Genomic DNA, 27,804 nt, shown 5'->3' with positions numbered 1-27,804 from the left:
CTCCAAAAGACAGGGCTGGGAATTCTGTTTCCTTCAGGCCACTTAATGAACTCTGGGGGTTGCCAGGTGCATGACCGGGTGTCAGTGAGCAGGTTCGATTATGAAGTTAGCCCAAAGAAAAGACTGGGGGGGCTTCAGCCATGGTCACCTGCAGCTCAGCCTTAGTCTTCTGACCACCTTTACTCCCCTGAAACCTGAGAATGAAACAGCTGGTCAGGTGAGGTCGGGGTGCCTGACATCAGACTCTGACACATCTTTCAGTCCTAGTCAGGCCGGGTATGAAAAAACCTCCATGGAGGCCTTGGGAGGTTGATGGCAAGCAATTGTAGGGAATTCTGCTCAAGTGTTGCTAGCAGATCCAAGAGACAATAATAGAACCGGAGAAAGTTAGAACTGGAAGGAATCTTCCAGGTCATCCAACCAATTCATTTATAAAGACCATACAGTCTTACTAGTATGTGATGACTGCCTTGCCCGCTCTCACAGTCATTAGTGCTGGAGAATTAGGAAGCACTTCCATGAATAGACTCGTAGGAAATACCTATTGCCCCATAGCTGCTCCCTTCGGGGGTGCTGGCAGCAATGGGATGTGACACCGCCAGAGTTCCAGAGCCTGTTAAAAAGCAAAGCAAAGAGGGACACACTTTATGTCCAGTTGCTAAATCAAAGGAACACAACACACTTCTATGTAGTTTGAACGATCAGCACACAGTATTTTAAATTTGATATTCTTTTCACTCTAATACAGGAGTCACCAAACTGTGGCCTACAGGCCAAATCTAGCCTGCCACCTGTTTTTCTATGGCCCTTGGACTAAGAATGACTTTTAAATGTTTAAACGATTGGAGGGAAAAATCAAAAGGAAAATAATATGTCATGACAGGTAAAATTCTAGGAAATTGAAATTCAGTATTCATATATAAAGTTGAATTGAGAGATAGTCACACTCATTTGGGTCTGTCTACGGCTGACTTTAGCTACAATAAACAGGTTTGACAGAGACTATATGACTGGCAAAGCTTAACATATTTACTGTCAGGTACTTTAGAGAAAAGCTGCTGATTCTCGCTGGACAGTATTGCAGAATCACAAGAACAAAGGAGCATGGGTGCTGAATCCCTGTGAGCAAGGCCACCACTGAACAAAACCGTCAGAAATAAATGCCTGTGATTAAGGCACTGTAATTTGGAGGTTTACTTGTTACAGCAGTTAGCAGAACCCTCACAACAGGCTGAAAAAGCCCAGATGGGAAAGGAAATCTCTGCACTCCTTGGAGCAATATAATAGCAACATGAGCTAAAGATGTGAATGAACATTGGTTATTTTGAGGGATATTGAGGAGGTAGAATAGGAGTATCTATTGCCAAGTGGTTGTTGTCAGTGAGAGAAAAAGACTCTAAAAAATACATCTGAGCAGGTGTCTAGGCAGTTTCTGACTCTGACTTAGTGCTGCCACGTTTCTGGATGCCACACTCATCTGTGGAGACGCACGGGATTCTTCACCGTCTCCTGAGCTTTGCCAAGGATCTGGGGTATTGTCGGGCTGGTGGGCATTCCTTACTGAAATCTGCTTTCTGAGAGATGCGATTGCTTCTGTCGCAATACAGACAAAAAAAAAAAAAAAATCTGTAACTTGCCAGCAGGGAAATATCTTTTCAGTGAAGCCATAACTGAGAATATTCTTTCATATCCTCACTGCAAATATATTTCTATTTCTTCATTGAAAACATGGATCTTTATCGTTTACATAAATGCTGGAGTGTAACACAAGTAAAAGGACCCAAAGCCTCAAACAACTCATCGTTTGTCACAGTTGGCTCTCTTCATTCAGCTCTCAAACTACACTCCCACTAGTGGCAGTAAAACCATCCAGTTGTGCAAGCCAACTTTATAGTCTTTCCACATTTTTTTTTTTTACTCCTTGTTTGTCCATTCATTTCCTCCATGAAAAAAAAAATTAAATCTCAAGTCCAAAATATTTAGCCAGACGATGAGAGACACCTGATGGCCTTGGAGACTCAATTGCCTTCCTCACTTTGATGGCTCAGTAGCTGGACAGCAACACCATGGAGCTAATGGCAGCATTCCTGGCTGTTCCCAGGGCCCTCAGAATGCAGACTCCCTGGCATTGTTCCTAGGCTTGGAGATCACTTCATATATTTCTTATTATTTAAAGAAAGATGTTCCCTGGCCTTTCTTGGACTTACCCATAATTGCATGATATCAACACCATCTCTACTTTCCAGCCAATTTCCAGGCATAGAAACAGGTTGCTTTCAGACTCTTAATGAGAGATTAAATCTTTTGAGCACACAACAGTGTTATGGGAAGATGGTGACTGCAAATTGACTTTTTTTTTTTTTTTTTTAACCTAGGACAGATATGGCCATAGTTACAGCACAGAGCTCTGCTGCTGCTACTATTGACTATAACTAGTACTATAACAAGTACTAACACTGTTACCATCACCACTCCTACTATTACTAATGCTTCTGTTACTGCTGCTGTGGCTGCTGCTACTACGATCACTACTACTGGCCAATGGTTATTGAAAGCTTTCTGTGCGTCAGACACTCTTTTTGAATTCTTTACAAGAATTTTAATTTTTCAACAACCCTCTGAAGTGGGTGCTATTGTTATCACCATTTTAAAGACAACAAAAGGGGAGTTGCTGAGAGATCAAGTAATTTGCCCAGAATCACTCTGATATTGGGTGGATATTGGTTTATTATATTGGTCTCAGCTAAAATTTTTCTTAATTGAAAGAAACACAAGGGTTTTCCTTCAAAATATGAATAACTGGCAGTAAGCAAGTTGCTTTGGTGGAGTGCTCCAGAGTATCTTTCAAAAGAGACAAGCAGGTTGAGGCTCAAGCGCATCTCCACTACCATAAGCACAACCTTTGCTCTTTACATTGGCTGCTGTGCTGGCCAATGATTCCTTACTGGGCCATGCTCCTGCCTTCTTTCTGTCTAGCTCATTGTGGGAAGTCTCACAAAAATCACTGCATTGATCGTATCCCTCGGTGCTATATTCAGTCTTTTCCATTACATTTCCCTCAGTCCCTTTCACATTTTTTTCTTTTAAAGTGTAAGCCCCCTATTTTTAACCATTAACTGCTGTCCCTTATTTAAGATTTAATTTAAAAAATAAATGTGCAAATAGTAAGTGAAGAATGACACTAAAATAATAAAACCCAGAATTTTTGGCATTTTGGTGTTACTGAGAAGCCCTCTGAGGAGGTAAGCAGAAGTGCACATAGGAAACTGATGAGGTCAGTTTTGGCAGGAGGTTGTAATGGTTTGTGGGAGCCAATGGTTTTTGTGTGTGTGTGATCAAAAGAGAAAAAAAAAAACGCAAGCAAAAACTAAAATCAAAGCAAGCGAGAAAGCAAAAACAACCACTGTTTTGTTAGATGACAACTCCATTAAAAAGAAAAAGCCAGCTGTGTAGGTCTGTTCAGGCTTGGACGTGTCACTGATTTCTGCACTCTGCTCTGCCTCATTCTGAGCCAACAGCAGGGGTTCTGTGACGATTTAGAACATCAAGATTTTCATGTGCAATATAATTGCCAGCACGTAAAAAGTTTGAACTCTGTGGACTTTTATAGGTATAATTTAAATATACGATTGGTCAACATCGGATAATTTTTCTTATGTCTAAAACATGGGTTTCAGACATGAAATCCAAAGCATTTTCTTCCAAACTTCAAGTATGATCAATGGTCCTAGAAGGCAAGCCATTTTTACACTTATCTGTATGGTACTGAGAAAGCAGAGTTAAATACAAAAATATTAGCTCATAGGACAGACCAAGATGTTCTAGCTGGAAATAAGCAAACTTACAAGGTTGTGAATGAGCTAATCTAATTGAGGAAACTTGTTCTGCTGTGTTTTTCTCTGAGCACAACCCCCTGGCCATCTGTCTACTTTACTAACATAGAAAAAGATATGCTTTCATGCTTGCTCTTTATGTTAAATGCTCTGTGTGAAGGGAAAAAAATGTCACTTCATTCTGAGTATATTTGGAACTTTCAGGGACTTCATATTTATAACTGTCCTGCCTCTTTCCATTTCTGAACGCAGGAGGTGGGAAGCTGAAGAGGGAGTCGGAAATGATGTGAACTAGCTGCCATGAAATTCCATTTTTGTGTCAATTGGCTACCTACTCCAACTAATTTCATGTTTTGTTTCAAAAGCTGAGGAGAAAATGAAGGAAACCATGAATCTTTGTAGAGGGATATAAAATTCCTCTCAAAGGAAAAACTGAGCAAGAAAAGTCAAGGAAATTTGGAAAAAGAAGAGTAGAGGGTCAGGACTAGCATTAGAGACCCATCGCCCCAGAGCCTGGTGATGCCTGTGCTCCTTGGTATCTCCAGACTCAACACACTGCTTGTCTTACTCCCTCTGAACCCTGCTCTTTGCTGAGAGGCTGACTCAATAATGGCTCTATCCAGGGAAGGGTTCACTGGATTGGCCATATGGTTCTTAAATGTACAAACCTGACAGGTTTGTCAAGCTCCCTCACTTGAAAAAGTGACCTTGCCTTATGCTACACCCAGGTTCGTGGTGACAGCTCAGGTGCCCCACAGGCCTGTGAGGTATGCTTCATTCATCTCTCTTCCCACTTGGTGTCTGAATTTCTGTACAGACTCTTTAACAATGATGAGAAATATAGGTTTCTCTGCTGAGAGAGCCAGTGGAGGAAAGGTTTTTAGAGCACAGAGCTTTTTCTAGTACTCCTCAGACGACCCCAGAGAACCTTGCTTTAAGTCCTAAGTGATGAATGGAGAATACATTGTCCCTTCAAGGACGGAAGAAGCTCTTTACCAGCACTATTTCCACTTCATCTGGCTCTAGGGTCTCATCTCCTTTTTCATCCAATCCTATCTAATAAAGAGGGACTATGCCAATTGACCATCACGCCATTGCAAAGATGGTGGTGCCCACAGCCAATAAGGAGGGAATATGCTAATTGACTGCCATGCCCTCAAAGATGGTGGTGCCCACAGCCACAAGATGGCGGCGCCCAGTCCCCTCAGCACCGCTGGGGTGGCAGGCGTGGCAAGGCCGGACCCACCCCCAGGAGAGCCCAGCCTTGCTGTGCACCTGCCTCTGGAGTCCCCCAGTCCCCTCAGCCTGTCAGCTGTCCAGGGCTGGCCTGAGGCATAGGCAAGCCTCCATGGCAGCTGCCCAGCCACCCAGGGTCACCCGAGGCTCAGGTAACCAGGGCCGGCCGAGGCTTGTGCTGCTGGCAGTGGCAGCAACAGAGGTGTGATGGGGGCATCGCCTTCCCCTGATCACTGGGTCGCCTCCCACCCCTGAGGGCTCCCAGACTGTGAGAGGGGGCAGGCTGGGCTGAGGGACCCCCCCCCCCCCCAGTGCATGAATTTTCATGCCCTGGGCCTCTAGTGAAGTATAAAATAAGTTATTCCTCTTTTTAGGATAGTTGGAGCCAATGTTGACATATTTCATATAAAACTTAAAGAACTGCAGACAAGTCAAAGAATAACAATTGCAGAGGAGTCGGCAGGTTCTCCAGATGCAGCCTTCCTGTGGTTACCTAACTAAAATAGTGCTGCCCCCAAGCCCCCAAGGCATTTCCTGGAGCTCTGAGCTCCACTGAACTTCCTGGAGCTCCACAGTCACACTAATCTTGGCCCTGGGGAGAGACAGACATTTCTGAATCCTGGTCCTCTCCAAAGGTTCCTCCCTGAATGTCTCACTTCAGCTTCCAGATAAGGTCCCTCTCTGAGGCTGGCTTATCAATGCTCTGTTTGATATGTTTAAAAAAGTCACTAACTGGTTTTTCTCCAAGGTAGATCTTGTCTTCTCTGCTCTTTTTTTTTTTTTTTTTTTTTAAATATATTTTATTGATTTTTTACAGAGAGGAAGGGAGAAGGATAGAGAGTTAGAAACATCGATCAGCTGCCTCCTGAACACTCCCCACTGGGGATGTGCCTGCAACCAAGGTACATGCCCTTGACCAGAATTGAACCTGGGACCCTTCAGTCCGCAGGCCGATGCTCTATCCACTGAGCCAAACCGGTCAGGGCTCTGCTCTTGGTTTAAATCACCTAAGTCTCCTCTCACTAGTGGTCCTGTGACACGAGTTGTATTATCTTTGATCTTTCCCTGTAGCCTCTCTGCCACAAAGATTCTTTATTTCCACCCTATTTCAAAGCCCTTTGTGGTGAACTTTCTTATTCCACACTTCCTAACTAAGCTGGGATTTTGCTCAGGTATCCTCACCTGTGCCTGGCAGTCCATGTGTTTAAGTCAGTGATTCTCAACCAGAGATGGAGAAAATGTTTTGCCCCCAATATGACATTTGGCAATGTCTGGAGACATCTGAGTTGTCACAGGGAGGAAGTGTACTGCTGCGTTCTAGTAGGTAGAGGTGAAGGATGCGGTTAAATGTTGAATTTCCTGCAATACAGAGGACAGCCCCCAACAACAAAGAACTATCTGTCCTGTAATGTCAATTAATGTTGAGTTTGAGAAACCCTGGTCTTAGCAAAAGATGATCTCATCCTAATTCTATAAGTAGGCTTAATGGATCTGTGGGTAAATATGTTCCTTGGCAGTGACTGGTTTACCAATAAGTGTACGATTCACCTTAGGACAGTAAAGTGAGAATAAGTTGCTTCTGAAAATGTCCTTCCCTCTGGACATTGTCAAGTGAGGGTAAAAATCTGATCCATCTCACCACCAGCACTGAGAGCAAAGGAGAGCCAAGGAAATGGCAGGGGAAGGACCAGAGCCACCTGACTCAGTCAGTCCTGAAGCCCAACTTTCTGCTCAACTTCCAGGGAGAAGAGCTTCATATGGTTTAGGCATGTTTGAGATATATTTTCTTGTTACTTGCAGCCACATGAAACCTAATTGATGCACCTTTATCCTTCCCTTCCCTTCCCTTCCCTTCCCTTCCCTTCCCTTCCCTTCCCTTTCCTTCCCTTCCATTCCCTTCCCCTCCCTTTCCTTTTCCTTTAGTCATTCATTAATTTCTGCTGCCATCTGAAGGGCACCTCTAGCTCTTAGCTTATTTTCAGGGCCTTCTTGATTTTGACAATCATCTGGCCTAAGTCCCAGCTCTGTGCACCTATGTTTCACTGTTCAGGAGAGTCTTCTGAACACGGTGTTCCTTTAACTATCATTATAATAATAAAATGACTTCACTCATACAATAAAAATAACAAAGTATTCATTCACAGAGCACCGAATGGGATCCAACCAATCAGGCTTTCTCAGTTCTACCAAGCATAAAATAAGAGCAAAACCTGGGGAGCCCTGGCGAGAAAAAGGTGAAATCCAGAGAGAAGGCAAATTTACCTAAACATTTTACGAATAAAAGGGAAAGTAGTATTTAGCATTTTAATGACAGTAGAGCAGGTTTCCTTTCACAGTCTCTTATAATGGCTGTTGAATGTTATTTTAAAAAATTGCCTGGGTGGCTGGAAAAGTAGACCTGCTGACAGTAAGGAAGACAAAAGTCAAAGGAAGGCAGGGGAAGCAGCAGGGGGAAATTCCTGCTGGTTGTGTGTGGGGGAGGGGCTCAATTTGTGTCTTTCTAAGATTCCGTGGGTTCATTTAAGTGTTGAAAACACAAACTAAACATCTGCTGCTTGTGACTTAAAAATCAAGTCTCACTTATCATTCCTTTCCCAAATGATCGCTCTTTGCCAAGTGGCGTATGAGTACTGTGAAACTCATGCTGATTTAGGCTTTTCAAAAATGAGGACATGTACAAAAGTACAAACTTCCATTTATAAAATAAGTAAGTCCTGAGATGTCATTAATGTACAGCATGGTGACTATCTTACCTAATAATAGACTAACATGTAAATTGACCATACCTTTGCTACGATAACCAGCCAATCAGGAGAGTATGCAAATAACCCAACAAAGATGGCAGTTAATTTGCATATGTAGGCTCCAAGCGGCGGAGCAAAGCCTGACGGCCCTGGGGCCAGAGCAGTGAAGGCTGACGGCTCCGGGGCCAGCTCCAGCAGGAGCCCAGCCAGAGCAAAGGCCTGGGTCCCGGGTGCCAGAGGCAAAGCGGTGTCAGCAGCCAAGGGAAGGGACGGCTTATTGCATGAATCTCTTCATGCAACAGGCCTCTAGTAGTTAATAATCCTGTATTGCATATTTGAAAGTTTCTGAGAGGGTAGATCTTTAAAGTTCTCATCACAAGAAAAAAAAATGTGCATGTGTGGTAATGAGTGCTAACTGAACTCATTGTGGTGATCTTTTTACACAACATACAAATATTGACTCCTTATGTTGTATACCTGAAACTTATACAGTGTCATATATCTCAATTTAAAAAATGAAGACATTTAATTTTTTAAAAGTTTTGATAAAAAGTATCGGGCAATTGAAATCCTTTGTTCAAATTCTTGGAGTAGAGGAAAGGGCATATTACAATGGTTGGACAATCAATTACTCTGGATTTCTCAGAGTTATTATTCTTATGATATTTGCTAGTCTCAAATATTTCAGTTTTCTAGTTACTTGAACAAAATAAACCAAACACTTCTATCTCAATTTGGGAAAATTAAACTCTGAATTAGAGTTAACAATACATTTTTAATATTGTTCATAAATCAACTTGGGGATAGGTATAAACAATTTATATCCTCAAAAAGATTTTACTTTTAAAAAGGATGAATGGTTGACAAATGGACTTGTGGATAATTACAAGGGACGCTCCAAGCAAAAGTTTTCAGTATGAGTTCCATATCTCAGTAATTATTGGTTCTCACTGAGCTCCATTTTCTGTAGAAAGGCTGTAGATTAGACTATTTTGTGGGTTAGGAACCAAGGGAGGGATTGGAAATTACAAAGGGCATAGAGACAAAAGAAGTACCAAATGGGAGTGTTACCATACACATGACATCAATTTGATTTGAAACCAGGGATTTTTCTTACCATCATTGGAACCAAAGCTTCCATCAATGGATTTTCTCTGAAACCTGCAAAAAAAGCACATGCACATGCCCCTAAGGCAGCGAAAACCTCAGCATTTTACCTGTGTCCTCTATAGACTTTATTGCAGATTTTTCTGCTAGAATCTCTTAAAAATGGGCCTTTGGATGTGGAGAACTTGGGACTCTGATACATTGCTAGTAGGATTGTAAAATGGTGTAGCCACTTAGGGAAAGTTTGGCAGTTCCTCAAAAAGTTAAACATAGAGTTACTATATAATCCAGCAGTTCTACCCCTAGAGGTGCATGGGAGGATGCGCGTGCGTATGCGCGCACATGCACACACACACACACACACACACACACACACACATTCATTAATTTATTTTCAGATTCATTCATTTTCAAATAACTAACATACCATAAAATCCACACACCCTTTAATATACACAGTTCAATGAGTTTTAGTATGTTCACAAAGTTGTGCAACTATCACTATTACCTAATTCGAGTACATTTTCGTCATCCCCCAAAGAAATCTCAAATCTATTAGCAGTCATTCCCTATTCCCCTTCCTCCCAGCTCCTGGCAACCATTAATCTACTGTCTGTCTCTATAAATCTGCCTATTCTGGACATTTCTTATAAATGAAATATACTATACGTAGTCTTTCTTGACTGGCTTTTTTCACTTAATGTTTTCAAGGTTCATCTATATGACAGATGAATCAATACTGCAGTCATTTTATGGCTAATATTCCATTGTATGGATATATCACATTTATTGGTTTATACTTGGTGGACATTTGGTTGTTTCAACTTTTTGACTCATGGCCCCTTCCTTTGTCTTTAGAGTGTATGACTCCAACCCCTGCTTCCATCATCACGTCTCCTCCTTCTGCCTTTGACCCTCTTGTCTCCCTTTTATTTATTTATTATTATTTTTTAAAAATATATATTTTATTGATTTTTTACAGAGAGGAAGGGAGAGGGATAGAGAGTTAGAAACATCGATGAGAGAGAAACATCGATCAGCTGCCTCCTACACACCTCCTACTGGGATGTGCCCGCAACCAAGGCACATGCCCTTGACCGGAATCGAACCTGGGACCCTTCAGTCCGCAGGCTGAGGCTCTATCCACTGAGCCAAACCAGTTAGGGCTTGTCTCCCTTTTATATAAGGACCCTTGTGATTACATTATACCCATATGGATAATCTGGGATAATCTCCATAACGTTATCACATCTGCAAAATGTCTTTTGTCCTGTAAAGTAACGTATTCACCGGTTCTGTATATTGGTATGTGGACATCTTTTGGGGGCCATTATTCTACCTACTATCCCATTTTAACAATATTAAGTCTTCCAACCCATGAACATGGGACATCTTTCCATTTACTTAAGTCCTCTTTAATTTCTTTCAAGGATGTTTTGTAGTTTTAATTAATTAAATGTGTTATTAAGTATTTTATTATTTCAATGCTATTGTAAATGGAATTGTTTTCTTAATTTCATGTTCGAATTGTAAATTGCTAGAGTATAGAAATCCAATTGATTTTTGTATACTGATCTTGTATCTTGTAATCTCAGTAAACGCAGAGCTTCTTTTTGGAGGTGATGAAAATTAAATAGTGGTGGTGGTTGTGCAACTGTGAATACACTAAAAACCACTGAATTTTATACTGTAAAAGGGTGAACTTTATGTTCTGTGAATTATATCTCAATAGCTACTGAGATATACCATTTGAGAATGTCTACCAAAAATTTAAATGTGAATTACCCGCTTCCTCAAAGTGAGCCTCCCTTTTGAATATGAGGCTGGAGTGGAGGAGGAGGAAGGTTGGGGCTAGATGCACCTGTACTTTGCTCTATGCTCTTATTTTCTTCCAGACGGGGACTCCAGAAGTGGCACACTCCTGATCCTGGTAATTTGGTGGAGGAACTTCTCTTCATATCTCTTTTTTCTCTAGACACAGCAAATTCATCCCTGCCTCAGGGCTTTTGCTCTTGTTCTCTGCCTGGGCCACTCTCTCCCCAGATCCTCACATCGTTGGCTCCTTTCTGCTATTCAGTCTTGGTTCTGAGAGGTCTTCCTTGCTGAATTAATTAAATCTAAAGTAGCTTCCCCAATACAATCATTCTCTATCACTCCAGAATCTTTATTCTTCTCTCTCTAGCTGAAATTATTTTATTAACTGCTTCCTTGCTTATATGTTTTTCTCTGTACCATGTAAGTTCTATTAGAGCAGGACTCTAGCTTGTCTTGTTCATCACTCTATCTTTCACCTCTAGGACAGGCCCTGCCACATAGGAAATGATAACTAAATATTTGTTGAATGAAAAAGGCATATCATTAAGGAGAGCAGTTACAATTTCGGCCTAACTGTTTAGCTGGCAAATAAGGCTCTATTGAAGTCCCCTTTAAAAACAATTTTAGTGATATTAACTGGCAAACAATTATGTATTTGGCCTCATTAAAGATGATGTGTTTGGACTGTGTGTTTGTATTAACAGGCTTTACCCACGCTTGCCCTAGCTTTTGGAGCTGATAAAATTTTTCATTAGAGGAGTTCAATGATTTACAAAGTCTGAGTGAGGCAGGCAGTATCCAGTGAGAAAAGGCAAAAATAGTAAATGAGAACTATGTTAGACATTGAAAATGGCTACACCTCATCTTGTATCCAGCTCCTTCAATCAAAAGTGGAGTCCGTATCTTCACTTCTTAAATCTGGACTGGCCTCATGACTTGTTTTGACCCACAGAATGAGGGGGAAGTAATACCATTTCTCAGCCTCGTCTTAAGGAGGCCTCACACTCTTCTGTTATCTCTCCTGGAGATACAATAAGCCAGGGCTAGTCTGCGGGAGGGTGGGAGACCCAGCACTGCTGAGGGCAGTCCAGAAGAGCCAGCTCCTAGATGGCCTGCCAGCTGGTTGCATTCTATGACCACATCCAGCTAAGATCCCAGCCCAGTCCAGCTGACCCACAGATTTTGAGTAAACTTAAATATTTATTGATGTATGCCACTGAAGTTTTTATGGTTGATTTTTATGCAGCATTATTGTGGCAATAGATAACTAATACAAGTATCCAGAGAAGGATGAGCACCCAGAATTGAGCAGTTTGAACTCAATGTCTGGTAGGGTGGTTGAGAGGAACATACAAGAGAATAGGTATGCAGTGCTTGGGCCAGGACCTGCACATTCATTGTGGGGGCTCCAAAAACACTGATTAGATTGGGTTTGGAGAAAGGGAGGAAAATGGTATTTAGTCATGTGTTCAAGAGAATATAGCATAAAAACATTTTGAGGGCGGGGGACATATCTCTAACCCAGCGGTTCTCAACCTGTGGGTCGCGACCCCATTGGGGGCCGAACGACCCTTTCACAGGGGTCGCCTAAGACCATCAGAAAACACATATATAATTACATATTGTTTTTGTGATTAATCACTATGCTTTAATTATGTTCAATTTGTAACAATGAAATTGGGGGTCACCACAACATGAGGAACTATATTAAAGGGTCACGGCATTAGGAAGGTTGAGAACCACTGCTCTAACCAGTGTTTCCATCCTAATCTCATAGCAGGTACTGAAAACCCCACATGTATTAATAATGGGGGGGCAGGGGACTCATTTGGGTTTTGTAGAAAACTGTTATTTCTGCTTAGTTCAATGAAGGAAGAGTTGTATTAGCATTTTCCCTCAGTCTATTCCCCTATTTAGAATGCCAACTAGTTCTTATGTCTTCAGATTTCTATTTTCAGTTTGTCTATATTTGGAAAGAAACTCTGCTCATGCATTGACTGTAGCAAAGTAATCTGGCAGCTTGAGGTTTCAACAGAGCCTTATAGCACAACTTTGAAAAACTGTGCTCACTTCAGTAGGTTGAATAACAACTGTAGAGAGATTGATATCCAGCTATTAATTTTTTGTCCGTGTGTTGACTATGCATGTTAACTAACTAAAGAGGTGAAATCCTATCTCCTCAAATCTAAAACATCAAGAGTACAGACAGTCTTCCTAAGAGAAGCAGAAGAGCCGAACCTCTTATTCCATGACATTGAAGCTCATCTGAGTCAAAACTGGAAGCTTTTTGGACCTTTTTCCCAAGTGAATCCATTCTGGAGCTGCCCTCCCTTATATGCCCTGACCACTCTAGACCCATTTTGACCAGGCTGCTTAAGAGCTAAGGCTCTAGAGTCCGGCTGTCTGGTTTCAAACATTTACTGGCTGTGAATTCTTGGTCAAATTGCTTCATCTCTCTATGCCTCAATTTCCTTCACGATCAAATGGTGATAATACTAGTACCCATTGCTGTGGATCATTAGACAAGATCATCTGCTTAGAGAGTTTGGCACAGAGCAGGTACTTGTTAATTGTTAATGATTGTAATCTGATAAATTAATTGAGCTGATAATTAATGTATGTACTTTTAGGTATAATATTTGCCTGTAGACTGGAATCTTTGCTTTTAACTTTTTATTTGAAAATAACTTCAAATTTATGGAGATCTTCTTATAAGAATATAACAGTCACATACCATTTACCTAGATTCACTTATTGTTAGTATATTACTCCATTTGCTTTATCAGTTGTCTCTTTCTGTCTATATGTACAAATTGGTATATATATACATATATATGTGTATATATATGTATATATATATATATATATATATATATATATATATATATACACATACACACACACACTCATTTTTTTCAGAACCATTTGAAAGTAAATTACATACCATGAACTTTTAGGCTTAAATAGAATAAAGATATTCTCTTACATAACCACAGTATAGTTGTCAAATTCAGCAAATTTAACATTAATATTAGACTCTTATCTAATCTACTGTCTGTATTAAAATTTTATCAGTTGACCTAATAATGCCCTTTATAGCTTATTTTTCTTCTAGTAATAGATCCAGTCTAAGATCAGGTATTGTCTTTAGTTGTCATATCTCCTTAATTTTCTTCAACCTGGAACATTTTCATAGCCTTTCTTTGTTTTTTATGACAAATTTTAATAAAATGACTTTCATTTTTAGTTTAATTTTTCCTTATGGTTATATTCAACATATGCATCTCTGGCTGGAACACTATATACGTGATGTTGTGCCCTTCTCAGAGTGTCACATCTGGGGGCACATGATGTTTATCTTTTCCTCAGTCATAATAATTTTGATCACCCAGTCAATTATTGTCTGAATTCTTCACTGTGTGGTTACTATTTCCCCCCTTACAACTACTAAGCAGTTTGTGAGAATACATTTAAAGACCATGAAAATATTTTGACCCTCATCAGATTTTTCTCCTAGTTTTAGTATCCATTGATGATTCTTTTTTTTTTTTTTAAATATATTTTATTGATTTTTCACAGAGAGGAGGGGAGAGAGATAGAGAGTTAGAAACATCGATGAGAGAGAAACATCGATCAGCCGCCTCCTGCACATCTCCTACTGGGGATGTGCCCGCAACCCAGGTACATGCCCTTGACCGGAATCGAACCCGGGACCCTTCAGTCCTCAGGCCGACGCTCTATCCACTGAGCCAAACCTGTTTCGGCTCCATTGATGATTCTTAACCTGATTTATGCAAAACAATGATTTTCTAATTCCAGCACTCTCTCCATATTTATGTCAGCTTTTGGTGTTGTGCTGTAGGCAAGTGTCCTCCTTAACACTGTCAGTATTTGTTAATAACTCCTTTCCCTAATGTGTACCAGTTTTAGTAACTATGTTGACTTTATTGGATGTACATCTGCAGGTATTTAGGTTGTTCCTTCCTCCCTTCCTCCCTTCCTTTCTTTATCAATATGGATTCATGAATTTCTATTTTTTTGCAATGATTTATAATTAATTATTCTCCTTAATTGTTTTAGTGCTGAGATGGTTCCAGATATGACCAGTGATAATCCCAGGGTTTTTGACTTCAGTTTATTAACTGAAAAGCTTCATAAAGGTCACAAAAAGCAGTTATTTTTGAGTCAGAGATAGGCCTGCATCACTGAGATGATTGTATCACTGTCTGAGCCATGAGGTTTTTCTACAGATGGGAGCTTGCCCAATAATCTGAAAACTCTATGCTGGCTTTGTTTTCTTTACACGTTCGAGAGGAGAGAGAACATTTGTTTAATATAAACCTCCTGCCATGCTTTCGTAGTTGTTTCACAGAGGCCGCAACTATGGAATTCTCAAGGTTCAGGCCTGCTGAGGAGGCAAGAAGAGACGAGCTCATTTTACTGGGAGCTCCAAACTCTCAGAAAGGGCATTTCCTTGGTCAGGTTATAGCCTAATTATCTCCCTTTTTTCTCTCTCTTAAGGGACATTTTACTGGAAAATTGATGCTACAACAGTAAGAATGTAGTATCAAAGTATATTACTCCTGCTATTAATAACTAATTCCTGCTAAAATTACTCCTGCTAAAATAACGAACATTTTACCAGCACTTATTCCATTCAGAACATTGACGTAAACACTGCAGTTATATTATTCTATGAAGTAAATTATTATCTCATTTTATAGATGAGGAAACTGAAATACAGAGAAGTTAAGTAACTTGCCCAAGGTCACACAATTAGGGGCTGAGTCAATATGGTGCTAAAGCCTAATGTTCCAATTACTAAGCCGAGACTGGCAACGGGGTTAACATTTCTTGAAACTCTCCACCTACCGGATATAATGAACGAACGCAATCAGCAGGCATCCCAAATAGAAGGAGAAGAAGATGAGGAAGCTGAGAAGAATGGATTTCACAAAAACGGATTCTGAGGAAAGAGAAACAACTTTAGTCAGGAGAAAAGGGGGACAGACGGATTCAAAGGCCTGTCTTCGTCATACTCATTCTTAAGTCCTGAGATGCCTCCATTTAAAGCAGCAAAGCCAATGAAGGTCACCCAGACATTATCCACAAACGGCTGCCTGTGTACAGCTTCATAATGAGTTCCCTTTCTTTTTGGAAGGGATTTAACAAAATGCTCTGATTCTCTCTTCTTTTTTTTTTTTTTTTTTTTTTAATATATATTTTATTGATTTTTTACAGAGAGGAAGGGAGAGGGATAGAGAGTTAGAAACATCGATCAGCTGCCTCCTGCACACTCCCTACTGGGGATGTGCCCGCAACCAAGGTACATGCCCTTGACCGGAATCGAACCTGTGACCCTTGAGTCCGCAGGCTGACGCTCTATCCACTGAGCCAAACCGGTTAGGGCTGATTCTCTCTTCTATCTCTAAGGTAAGCGTTAGTTTTCTTATAATGTTTCTCTGGAAGGATGACGTTAGCATTGCATTATATGATTGACTGCCGGACATAGGAATCTGTCCACTGAACCCTAGAGCCAATTCTGACCTTTAATGGAAGGAACAATTGTCACTTTAAGGTTCTTTGTTCGTTGTAGATTCCAGGTCTGGTTCTTCTTTTCTGGTAAAAAAAAGAACAAGGAAAAATGGATCAGATATTAGGCTCTTCACCTGGCATCTGAACAGTTGTTCAAAAATGGTCCAAAATTAACTCTGGTTGCTGAATTTTCTTTTAGCAAGAACGAGAGCAGTGGTTCTCAATCTTGGCTGCACATTAGAATCACCTGGGAATCTTTTTAAAATCCTGATTTCTGGGCCTCATCCTCCGGAAATTCTGTTTCTTTGTTACTAATGTTGTGGCCCCACCCCATAACAAAGAAACAGAATTTCTGGAGGATGAGGCCCAGAAATCAGGATTTAAAAAAGATTCCCAGGTGATTCTAATGTGCAGCCAAGGTTGAGAACCACTGAACTAGAGGAAAACCTAACTCCCAAACCTTCACATCATCTAATATACCTCCTGGTTAAACATTCAAATTGGATGCAGTTGATAGCACTAATTGAGGCAAATGAGACTTCAGCCTCCCTGCTCAATAAAGAAGACTTGACCCTTTATTTGATACCCACATGGCTCAACATGCCACAGACATATGAAGAAAACAGCTACGAAAATAGGAAGACACGGTATAGTTTGGCTTGTATTTTCTAGCCAGTGAGAACTTGTTTTTTCTTAAATAGTCACCAAAGAGTATATAGTTTAACAAAGAACATTGGACATTAGCAGAACTCTATAAAGCGATGAAATTAAGAGAGTAAAGAATACAGGAACAGAAATTTCACCTAAATACCAAGGGAACCATGTTACATTCAACAATAAACATCTCTCTGTGTTGATCACATATCACATCAGCTGCTGGGGACCTGTGTTTTCCAACAACCTATTTTATTCCCAAGGTAGTTCCTCCGTAACTGGACAACCATTTGCATTATGCCTCAGAGCTCACACAACCTCTGTCATTGTCATTGTCCCACTTTGCTATCTTGCAAGGTATAATTTTTGCAACCAAAATTGAGAACTCACTTTTCCTTGCACATCCTTATGGAAATGATCACTACTGAATAATATAAGTGGCTCCACTACTCTTGGCTACCAAACCAATCTTAGAAAATGGACCTTGGTCTGCTGCATACAAATCAATACTTTCTAGTAGCAAATATTTGTTGAGTGAAGAGCCAACTTCATGTGGTCTGAGAGAGCATAAGATCTTGAAATACACTAAGTGACCTTTTGTAGTATCACTAATACTTTTATATTTATCATTTTCTTACCTTTATTTTATTCTCAAGTATCTATCAGCTGCCTTATCAAGTCATGGCTGATGGACCTCACTTACTGGGACTAGAAATGGTCATAAGGGCCAAAGTGAGCTTTTGACTTCCCTTCCATTCCCCTGGGTCAGGTTTTTACAAGTAGCCAAGTATACTCATCACTCTCTCTTACCCTGGATGAAGAAAGATCCTCCGCAAGCATAATCTTCAGGCTTTATCACAAACACCACGAAGAACTGCTCACCTGGAAAATCCTTCTTCTGCATAAGACATAACAATCTTATAATATGTTCTTATGATAAGAAAGATAGGCACCATATAAATAATGCCAATAGCCTATGTTTAATAGTTCATACTTAAATATTTTTTTAAAATTAATGAGCTTTATTTTAAAATTAACTATATTAGATTTTTATTATTTTAAAATCCTATATAATAAAAGAGTAATATGAAAATTGAACGGTGGAATGACCAGTTGCTATGGTGCACACTGACCACCAGGGGGCAAAGGCTTAATGCAGGAGCTGCTCCCTGGTGGTCAGTGTGCTCCCACAGGGGAAGCACCACTCAGCCAGAAGCCGGGCTCACAGCTGGTGAGCAGAGCGGTGGTGGTGGCGGGAGCCTCTCCTGCCTCCACTGCAGGTGGGCGGTAAGAAGTGAGGGGTCCCGGACTGCGAGAGCCTAGAATTGTGAGAGGGATGTCAGACTGCCGGCTTAGGCCCCATCCCCGGGGGCATCGGGCCTAAGCCAGCAGGTGACATCCTCCAAGGGGTCCCAGACTTCAAGAGGGTGCAGGCTGGGCTGAGGGACTGCCCCCCTCCAGTGCACGAATCTCATGCACTGGGCCTCTAGTCTAATGATAAATGACTTTCCTAAAAGTCATACAGTCAGCAGTTAAATAAATAGTTTAGTTTAGGGAGGCAAAAACAAGCCAGGAGACCCGAGTTAGTCCTGGCTTTGACTTTCTCTAAGTTTGTTTCTTTGTGTCCCAGTTTTCTTATCCACGAATGAAGCATGGTTGGGAAGATGATCTTTTAAGGTCTATTCTATTTCTACAACTCTGTTTTCTCTTAACATCCCCAAATTTCTGGTATCTCTGAGAAAATTGCCAAAGACAGAATCATGGGCCCAAAAGAGAAGTAACAATTTATTGCCAAACATACAATTACCATTGAAATAAAAATTTAGTTACAAATGTCAAAACTGCTACACAAATATGGTCCATATTCCTTTAAATGTTTTTAAAATTAAATTTCTTGGGGTGACATTGGTTAATAGGACCACACAGGTTTCAAGTGCACATTTCTATGATACATGATCTGTATATCGCATTGTGTGTCTACCACCCAAAGTCAAATCATCTTCTATCACCAATTATTTGTCTTCCTTTAGCCCTCTATTACCCCATATTCCTTAAGGCTGTCCATTCTGCCCAGCTGAAGTCCTCTTTTGCTTACTATTATTGATACAAATTCTTCTTCTTCTACATTTAATTGCTTTCAATGGATGAGTTAACTTAACCCTAAATTTGCATCACCCATTGAGTAGATTGAAATATTCTGCCTTTACTTTCTAGGTAGCTTGTCAGATATATGTCCCATTGCATTATGGGTTCCTAAGATTCCCCAGGGGGAATGGGGCACCTGGCAGTAGCATTGTCCAACATCGCCCAAGCTTCGATTTCATGCACATTTTCTTTCCTTCCTTCCTTCCTCCCTCTCTCCCTCCCCCCTCCCCCTCCCTCCCTCCCTCCCTCCTTCCCTCCCTTCCTTCCTTTCTTTCTTCTTAAAATATATTTTTATTGATTTCAGAGAGGAAGGGAGAGGGAGAGAGAGATAGAAACATCAATGATGAGAGAGAATCATTGATTGGCTGCCTCCTGCACGCCCCACAGGGGGGGTCAAGCCTGCAACCTGGGCATGTGCCCTGACCTGGAATCAAGCCGTGACCTCCTGGTTCATAGGTCAATGTTCAACCACTGAGCCATGCCGGCTGGGCTCAATCTTTCTTTTTAAAACCAATTGGAAAGGAAAGAGATCCAAGGCACACAGTGAATGGCATTCCCTTTGAGTGCTGCTCCAGTAGGTAAATTATCATCAATAATAGTGACCACAGAAGTGACGTCTCACCTGTAGCGTGATGGCAGCTTTCTTGGTCATGGACTGATAGACACCATTAAATTCCACATTGTGGTCAAGATCATACACTGGGCACTGTAATGTACATGAGGGGTAAAAAGGGAATCATCATTAACATCATATCATGGTATGCTGCACATACTAGACACACAGAGTGGAGTCCCTTACTAAGCCATAAACCATAAAACTTTCCCCCAGAACAGTCATGAGACAGTTTTCTAAAACTTGGTGCTTGTCCTCTAAAGTCTAGGTCTCTTTAGATGGAAGAGAACTGAAAAGTTGTCCTAAGGTTTCTAATACATTTTCACTTTTTAACTTAACACCTGATAGAAAGGGCTTAATGTTACAATAAAAATTTTTAAATTACATTTATTGAGGTAACAGTGGTTAATAACATTGTATAAATCTTAGGTGTACAACATTATAAACTCTATCGTGTGCTCTATTGCATGCTCATCATCAAAAGTCTAGTTCTTTCCTTAGCATATATTTGACCCCCTTTACCCAATTCACTCTTTTCCCCACCCCCTTCCCATTCCGTTGTCTGTACCGATGGATTTGTTTTTGTTTAATTAGTTTGTTTGTTACTTTTTTGTTTTCTATTCCATATGTGAGTGAAATCATACAGTTTTTGTCATTTTAAAAACTTAGAACAAGTGGTAGGTTTCTATTTTTTCTCCTGTGGTCCACAACTTTGTCTTCCTTGTACTTTGTCATGATCATCCTTCCCTTCCTCCCCCCGCCCCGCCTCCTTTTTTCCCTTCGTTTATTTTGGTGAGGAGTCAACTATTTTCTGTTGCTCCAAAAACAATGTCTGCATACATTGACTGCCCGAGATGCTGTTCTTAATATTTAGCAGTTTTGCAGGAGATACACAGACATATCCTCCACACTTCTCTCTCATTTATCCTGAGACAATATAATGCTCCACACTGGAGAGTTGACAAGTTATTAAGACTCACCATGATATTCTGGACGGAGACAACAGAACATGGATAAGCCACTTTAGATACAACTTTAATGATAACTGAGTCCACATCTTCAGGAAATTTGTATAGAAAATACTGAGAATAAGAAAAAGATTTGTTAACCTTAAGAAATGTTTACAGTCATGAACTCAAACTGTTTTCACATGAGTAGGATCATTTTCTCTATTATTAAGCATAAAGTTTAGATGCACATCTCAGTAAACCTCTATGAATTCAGTCAGCCATTCATCTCACAAGTATTGAGCAACTTCTCTCTTTGAGACTCTGTGCCAGAGATTAGGACTATTTCAGTGAGTGAAAAAAGTGGGCATTTCATACAATATTGCCGGTCAGGGCACATGCCTAGGTTGTGGCTCGATCCCCAGTAGGAGGTATGCAGGAGGCAGCCGATCAGTGTTTCTTTCTCACAGATGTTGCTATCTCTCTATCCCCCACCCTTCCTCTCAAAGCAATAAAACTTTTTTTTTTTTAAAGAAGATCTCTCAATCTTTGAATTAGGGATATGTGAGATGCAATATGAGGCAATATTTACTTCCATATGTTCATTTTGAAATATGAGGCTCCACCTTGTAAAGCAGGTAAGCCTGTTCTTCAAGAATCTTAACCAGCTTTCTACAGGCAAGAATTAGCAATAAATCTACCCTTCTAGTTTTTTTTTGCTAAATAATTCATTTGCTGTCTGGAATGAAGTAGGAGGACATTTAGATTCAAAGACAAAACTTTACATCCAACCACTGAATTATATGTTCTCAATTTGGAGCAGGCTAAGATATCTCTAAAAGTATTTAGATTCTGACATATCATCAGAATCAGGAAACATAATAGAAAGAGATAATACTGTTTACCTAATTAGATTATAAATCCCCTGAAAAAAATTATTAACTCTAACTTTTAAAGATGTTACTAATAATGAAGAAAGGGGGCTTCTGCCCAATAATTATAAATATGGTAACTGGTTGGGAAACTTGACATAAAATACATGCTTAAGGTTTTGAGGGGGCCAACTAAAACAAGCCCATATTTTAGGACTCTAATAAATCTATCACTTTAAAGGCAAGGCAAAATATGTCAAAACTTAATTTTGCATAGCAACATCCTCTTTACTAACCTTATTCTAAAAACCAGAGCAATAAGAATAGAATGTTTTTCAATAATCCAAGGCCTTCTCAAGATTAAGGACTGTATTAACACTGGCTATCATCAACAAATCAACAAATGACAAGTGCTGGAGAGGATGCAGAGAAAAAGGAACCCTTCTGCACTGCTGGTGGGAATGCAGACTGGTGCAGCCACTGTGGAGAACAGTATGGAGTTTCCTCAAAAAACTAAAAATGGAACTCCCATTTGACCCAGTGATCCCACTTCTAGGAATATATCCCAAGAAGCCAGAAACACCAATCAGAAAGGACATATGCACCCCTATGTTCATAGCAGCACAATTCACCATAGCTAAGATTTGGAAACAGCCTAAGTGCCCATCAGCAGATGAGTGGATTAGAAAACTGTGGTACATCTACACAATGGAATAGTACGCTGCGGTAAAAAAGAAGGAACTCTTGCCATTTGCAACAGCATGGATGGACCTGGAGAGCATTATGCTAAGTGAAATAAGCCAGTCAGAGAAAGATAAATACCACATGATCTCACTCATTTGTGGAATATGGAGAACAACATAAACTGATCAACAGGGACAGACCCAAAGACAGAGAAAAAGCGATCAGACTATCAATCCCCAGAGGGAAAGTAGGGGAGGGTGGGGGTAAGGGGAAGAGATGAACCAAGGACTTGTATGCATGCATATAAGCCAAACCAATGGACACGGACAACAGGGGGATGAGAGCATGAGTGTGTGTGTGTGTGTGTGGCGGGAGGAGTTTGGGGGTTAATGGGGGATGAGGACACATTTGTAATACCTTAACCAATAAAGAAATTTAAAAAAAAAGAATAGAGGCAGATAGTGATGATGAAGGTTGTCTGAGAATGTGCAATAGTTTGGGTGAGTTTACAGGAATGGAAAATCTTTTCTACAGTGGAAGAGGATATAAAATTGAGGCCAAAATGGGAACAATTAATAACAAATAAGTATTTTATAGATCTCATAGAGTTTCTATTTTGTTTTATCAGTTTGTTCTAAGTACATTTTATTCTAGTTTGGGGTTTATAGACAAACTACTTAGGCTTTAGTATTTACACACCCTTTTAAACACCCTTTTAAAAGAAAACGAAGCCGTAATATATAATCATCACTGATTTTCAGTCCACAAACTGAAAGTGCATTACAGCATTCACTGTATCATATTTACTATAACTCTGAACAGGACTATTAGACTATATTCATTCTGCAAGGTTTTTCCTCCCTTTCTAGCTATCTCCCATAGCACCTATTAAATAGTGCTTTCAAATATTTCATGAATTAACTAGCCAATAAATGCTGAGGGCAGTGGTTTGCGAGCCTGTAAGTCCTCTTCCATCACTGGGTGGCAGTAGGTAGGTACTGTGGAGGCTGAGAAATTTATCAAGAAATGTGTGGGAGTCGTCAGCTCATACGGATTTGTGGAGCTGATTGTACACATCTCTCCCTAACTCTGTGTTCAATGACATCACCTTGGCATCTTGAAGTTGACCATGATGAAGGTATTTATGCCACAGAAATGGTCAAATTCTACAAATCAGGGTTTTTTCCTCCCTCTAAAAATTAGTTGCTAAATATTTATCATCACACAGTGGTTGTAACAGATTTACAGTAGAGTCCATTTACCGTGTTAATCCCAGTTTTAGTATATACAAGACAAAAATTAAGTAGCCATTCGTGACTAAAACTGTATTACAGCCTGCAGAAGATTTACAATAAATATCAGCACATTCAATAAATCTGTTTTAAACTATTGCCTAAACTTTACTTCTTCAGAATCCATGAAAGAAAAAAAAGAAATGTAGCCAGAAGTGTCACCAGAAAAGCAGTTTAAATAATGAAAATTTTCATGTATTTATTCTATATATGATTATAGTTTGATGGAGAGCACAACACAAATATCTAATTCTTATTATAATTTTTTCAGCATCCCTTTTCTCTCTTTACATAGGAGAAACTAATTTATTCCATCCACAACACTGTAGAAATTAAAATCTGTTTTATTTTATTGTATCTCCAGGTGAATTAAGTATTTGTGTATCCATTTCGTGTTGGCCTTCTACTTCTCTGTCCCTCACCCCCATCCTGATTATAAAAGGTCCATGAGGGCAGAAGTTGCATCTTTCCCTTCTTCATCCTGTTCTTCCCACCACCAAGTACAGTCTAACACTGCTTGGTACATAGTAGGCACATAGTAGACTTGCTAAATGAAAATTGAGCCAAGGAATATCTACAAATATCATACCTCCCATTTCACATCAATTCAGGTGATAAAATTAAATGTTGTGTCCAAAGTTCTAGTGACATGAGTAACATTCCAAAAATACAAATACACCTTAAGCTGTGAAATATGAAGGAGAATACCACTTGCTGACTCCACCTATTACCATAGTAACACTATGGGTAACACTAATAGTAGAATCATAACCTTGACACCCTTCACTTACCTGAGGTTCAGAGGGGCTGGCAGTGAAGTGAAAGGCAACATTTGTCCTGAGAAATGTAAGTGGGAGAAGGGAAAATGAGAGGAAAACATAATAAATTAGCAAGCAAAAGTTATTTATTTAAAAGAAAGCCATCTTAAACCAGATGCAAGGAAAGCCTTATTCTTTGTGAAGGGAAGTCTGTTCTCCTCAAACTTACAAAGTAAACTGCATGGAAATTTGCTAACTTCAACTCTCAGGAAAGACCAAATTGGGGAGGGAGTCAATTTTATGTCTTTAAATACCCATGAAGTCATACCTACACAAGTACGTACTTTGTTTACTTTTGCCTTTGGATTCTTTTAAGATTTTATAATAAAGCACAGGGTTTAGGTGTTAGAAGAGGGCTGAAAGAGGAAAAGAAGATGGGAGGTTCTTTTCAACAATGAAGATAACACCTCAAAATAATTTTGATGTAACCATGGCAAAAGATCATTTCTGTAAAAAATGTGGTGAATAGATAATCGCTATTGGACAGTCCCTAGGAATAGGAGTATACTCTTCCTGCCCACAAGTATTTCCCCAATTGTCTCCCACACCAGCTGAAATTCTCCTCCAAGATTTTGTCCTCTTTGGGTTAGGCACTGCCTTCAGGATCTCTTTTACTATCTATCTATATAAAAGCCTAAACAACCATCCGACCGTTTGACTGCCTGACCGGTAGCTATGATGCTCACTGACCACCGGGGGACAGATGCTCAACGCAGGAGCTGCCAAGCTGTGGTGATTTGGCAACTGCAGTTCTCAGGTGACGCACCCAGAACCAGAGAGAAGGAAGCTTGATTCTGGGGTGTGTCACCTGAGAACTATCCTCTTACAATCCGGACTCCTTGGGGGATGTTGGAGACCTGGTTTTGGCCCGATCCCTGCAGGCCAGGCTGAGGGACCCCACCAGTGCACGAATCCTTGCACTGGGCCTCTAATTGATTATAAAACCTTGAGTTATCCCAAAGGCAAAATTGTCTATGACAGTAAATAGCAAGTAGCACCAAAATAATATAATGGAGTTAATTTCTCTCCAGGTGATAATTTACTGTGAATTATTGGATTAGGTTCTTTCATTCTTCTGTGAAAGACAACAATGGTCCAGTGCAGAGGAAAGGAGAGGCTAAGGAGCATGCAGATAGCACACATTTGTGGCACAGAGTGCTGTCTGGAATGAACGTATGTGAAACAGTCCAAGAGGCTGGAAAACACAAAGACAAGTTTGGTCCTCGTTACAGTTTTGCTTTAGCCTTTTATTCATGGTGGGTTTTGCCTCATCTTTAGCCATGAAGATCACTCATACAAACCCACACCACACTCTCAGCGTCCGCACCTGGGGAATGGCATGCCCCCAACCCTCCAATGTGGCTTGCATTTCTGGGAATCTGAACCTGGACTTCTGGGGATTTTAACCTGAACTTCTCCTGAGGTCCCTCCCCAGATTTACAGCCTGGTGCTCTCTAAATTGTGTTTCTTTCCACTCCTAATTTTCCTTTTATAAAAATTAAATAGTTTTAAACAATTGTGTTAAAGATTCCTTTAGAAAGGGCATGCCAAAACATTTAAGTAAGAAATTTATAATTGGAGGTGTTGTTTAAAAGTCATAAAATTTGAGCACTATTTCTAAAGGTAATGACCAACAGTTTAGGCTGTTGACAGACTGGGCTCAGAATTTAGCAATGGATGCAATTTTTATATATCCACACCCAACAGAAATAACCTTCAGTGTTGAGGATTGATTCTGCTGAAGTACAGTTGAGAGCTTGTGGCCTTAAGTCACCTAGAGAGCCACCAAGTCAGTGTCAAGTCCAGCTGTGTATGTGCTCCTGAGATGCCATGGCCGGCCGGAGTGACAACCCACAGTGCTGTGTGTGCCAGGTAGCGCCCTCTTAGTGTGGGGAGTGCCATCTGCTGTTACCAGGGCAACAATTCTGCTCGTTGCCAGGTCAGGGGAACAAAAAGGACACTGATTTTCTTGGCTAGCAACATACATCATGAAATATCCAGAAGGAACCAGATTCCTTTGGCCAGAAATACGTTTTTATATTCCTCCCTATCACTTGAATTCCAGTTGTAATGGAATGTATGAGTATTGATATGAATTTTCCGAGGCCTTATTTCTTGTTATTTATTTTTTCTTTACCAGTACAACACACACAAACGTTTAACACATATTGTTTTCTTTAAGATCGTCACATTTAAGCGCTCCCTTTCTTATGGAGTCAACAGTGTGTGCAAACCAAACGTCGTGTCTATTACACATGGAAAGTTCTGCTTCCTTCCCCATAGGCTCTGACAGAAGGGGGGAGGTTTGTTTTATCAAGGGTCATTACCCAACAGAACAAAGTCAGTTGCCAACTCAAGTGCACCTTTAATTTTAGAAAGAGAAGTATAAAAACTTCGTCTTATTTGTTTTAAACCCAGGAAATAAATGATTATTCAATAAATGTAAGAAAAACTGAAAACTGACTTAATTCCCTTGTCTTGGCTAGTTTGAGGAAGAGGGGGAAGAGAAAAGGGACAGATGGAATCAAGAGAGATGAGCATGCAGATAAGACAGAAGAAGAAGAGGGAGGCTTATGGGGAAGATAAGAGAAATATATACAGGGGAGTAATCAAACAGAAGAAAAGGGAAAGGGGGATGGGAAGAAAGGGTAAGTGAGAGAGAAGTAAGGACAAAAGCTAAGTGGTTTTTGAGGTGAGTGCCAGAAAGGACTGTGAGATTCAGGGCATATTATCTACTTTATGATAGCAAGCCCCTATCACAGATCAGAGAAGGCGTTCTAAAGCCCTGCTTTGTTGTTGAAGGAAATTATACTCTATTATTCACGTGTACTATGGACTTGAGAATATCACTTTCTCTTATCTGCTTACTGCCATCTGTCAGGAACTCCCTTTGCTTACTCAACCCTCCCCTACCGATGCTCCAGTCCACTGTAACCCTCCACCCCACCGCTCTAGTGTAAGTATAGACTTTGCACATATGCGCTAAATCCTATACTTAGCATACAAAATCCACTTTTATTTGCCTTTCTACCCTTTGGTTTATAAATATATTCTAGTCTCAAACATTTTCAAAATAAATAACAAACAAAAACAACCCCAAAATTTCCCTTCCTTTTCCTTGTATTTCCCTTCTTTGATGTTATTCTATATCAGGGGTCCTCAAACTACGGCCCGCGGGCCACATGCGGCCCGCCGAAAACATTTATCCGGCCCGCCGGGTGTTTTTGCCGCCGCTGCCTGTCCTGCTTAGCTGCCGACTCGTCCCGGGCCCGCAGTGCGCATGTGTGGAATATCTGAGGGACAGTGAACTGGCCCCCTGTTTAAAAAGTTTGAGGACCTCTGTTCTATATCCTCCCTCTCCTTCACAAACCAGCTTCTTAAGAGTGTTTTGCTTGCATCTTTCATTCATTCTATCCTCTTCCCACTGCTATCAGGATCCTTTTCTGCCTTAAAACTATTTTCTAACTATGCACATTCCTAACCTGGGAGGGGAAAACTGGAATAGCAAT

At 40.4% G+C, this 27,804-nt stretch overlaps 1 protein-coding gene across 2 annotated transcripts in view; it reads right to left on the bottom strand.

Annotated features, from left to right (window-relative positions):
• The window catches only part of SIDT1 (SID1 transmembrane family member 1), an 83,090-nt gene that overhangs the window by 22,513 nt on the left and 32,773 nt on the right, over nucleotides 1-27,804 (bottom strand). For both annotated transcript variants that reach the window (XM_070406213.1, XM_070406215.1), the window contains exons 4-11: nucleotides 24,269-24,314; nucleotides 20,663-20,764; nucleotides 19,692-19,775; nucleotides 17,735-17,822; nucleotides 16,283-16,354; nucleotides 15,608-15,701; nucleotides 8,931-8,974; nucleotides 542-613 (exon numbers count right to left, since the gene is read on the bottom strand). In XM_070406213.1, the coding sequence (XP_070262314.1) occupies nucleotides 542-613; nucleotides 8,931-8,974; nucleotides 15,608-15,701; nucleotides 16,283-16,354; nucleotides 17,735-17,822; nucleotides 19,692-19,775; nucleotides 20,663-20,764; nucleotides 24,269-24,314 (602 nt within the window). The remainder of the gene's footprint in view (nucleotides 1-541; nucleotides 614-8,930; nucleotides 8,975-15,607; nucleotides 15,702-16,282; nucleotides 16,355-17,734; nucleotides 17,823-19,691; nucleotides 19,776-20,662; nucleotides 20,765-24,268; nucleotides 24,315-27,804) is intronic.

Source organism: Myotis yumanensis, unplaced genomic scaffold, assembly GCF_028538775.1.
Source record: "Myotis yumanensis isolate MYYU_CA2020_CCGP unplaced genomic scaffold, mMyoYum1.0.hap1 SCAF_2, whole genome shotgun sequence".
NCBI lineage: Eukaryota > Metazoa > Chordata > Mammalia > Chiroptera > Vespertilionidae > Myotis > Myotis yumanensis.
Note: the sequence above shows the minus strand (reverse complement) of the source record. Positions and strands in the feature narration are given on the sequence as shown.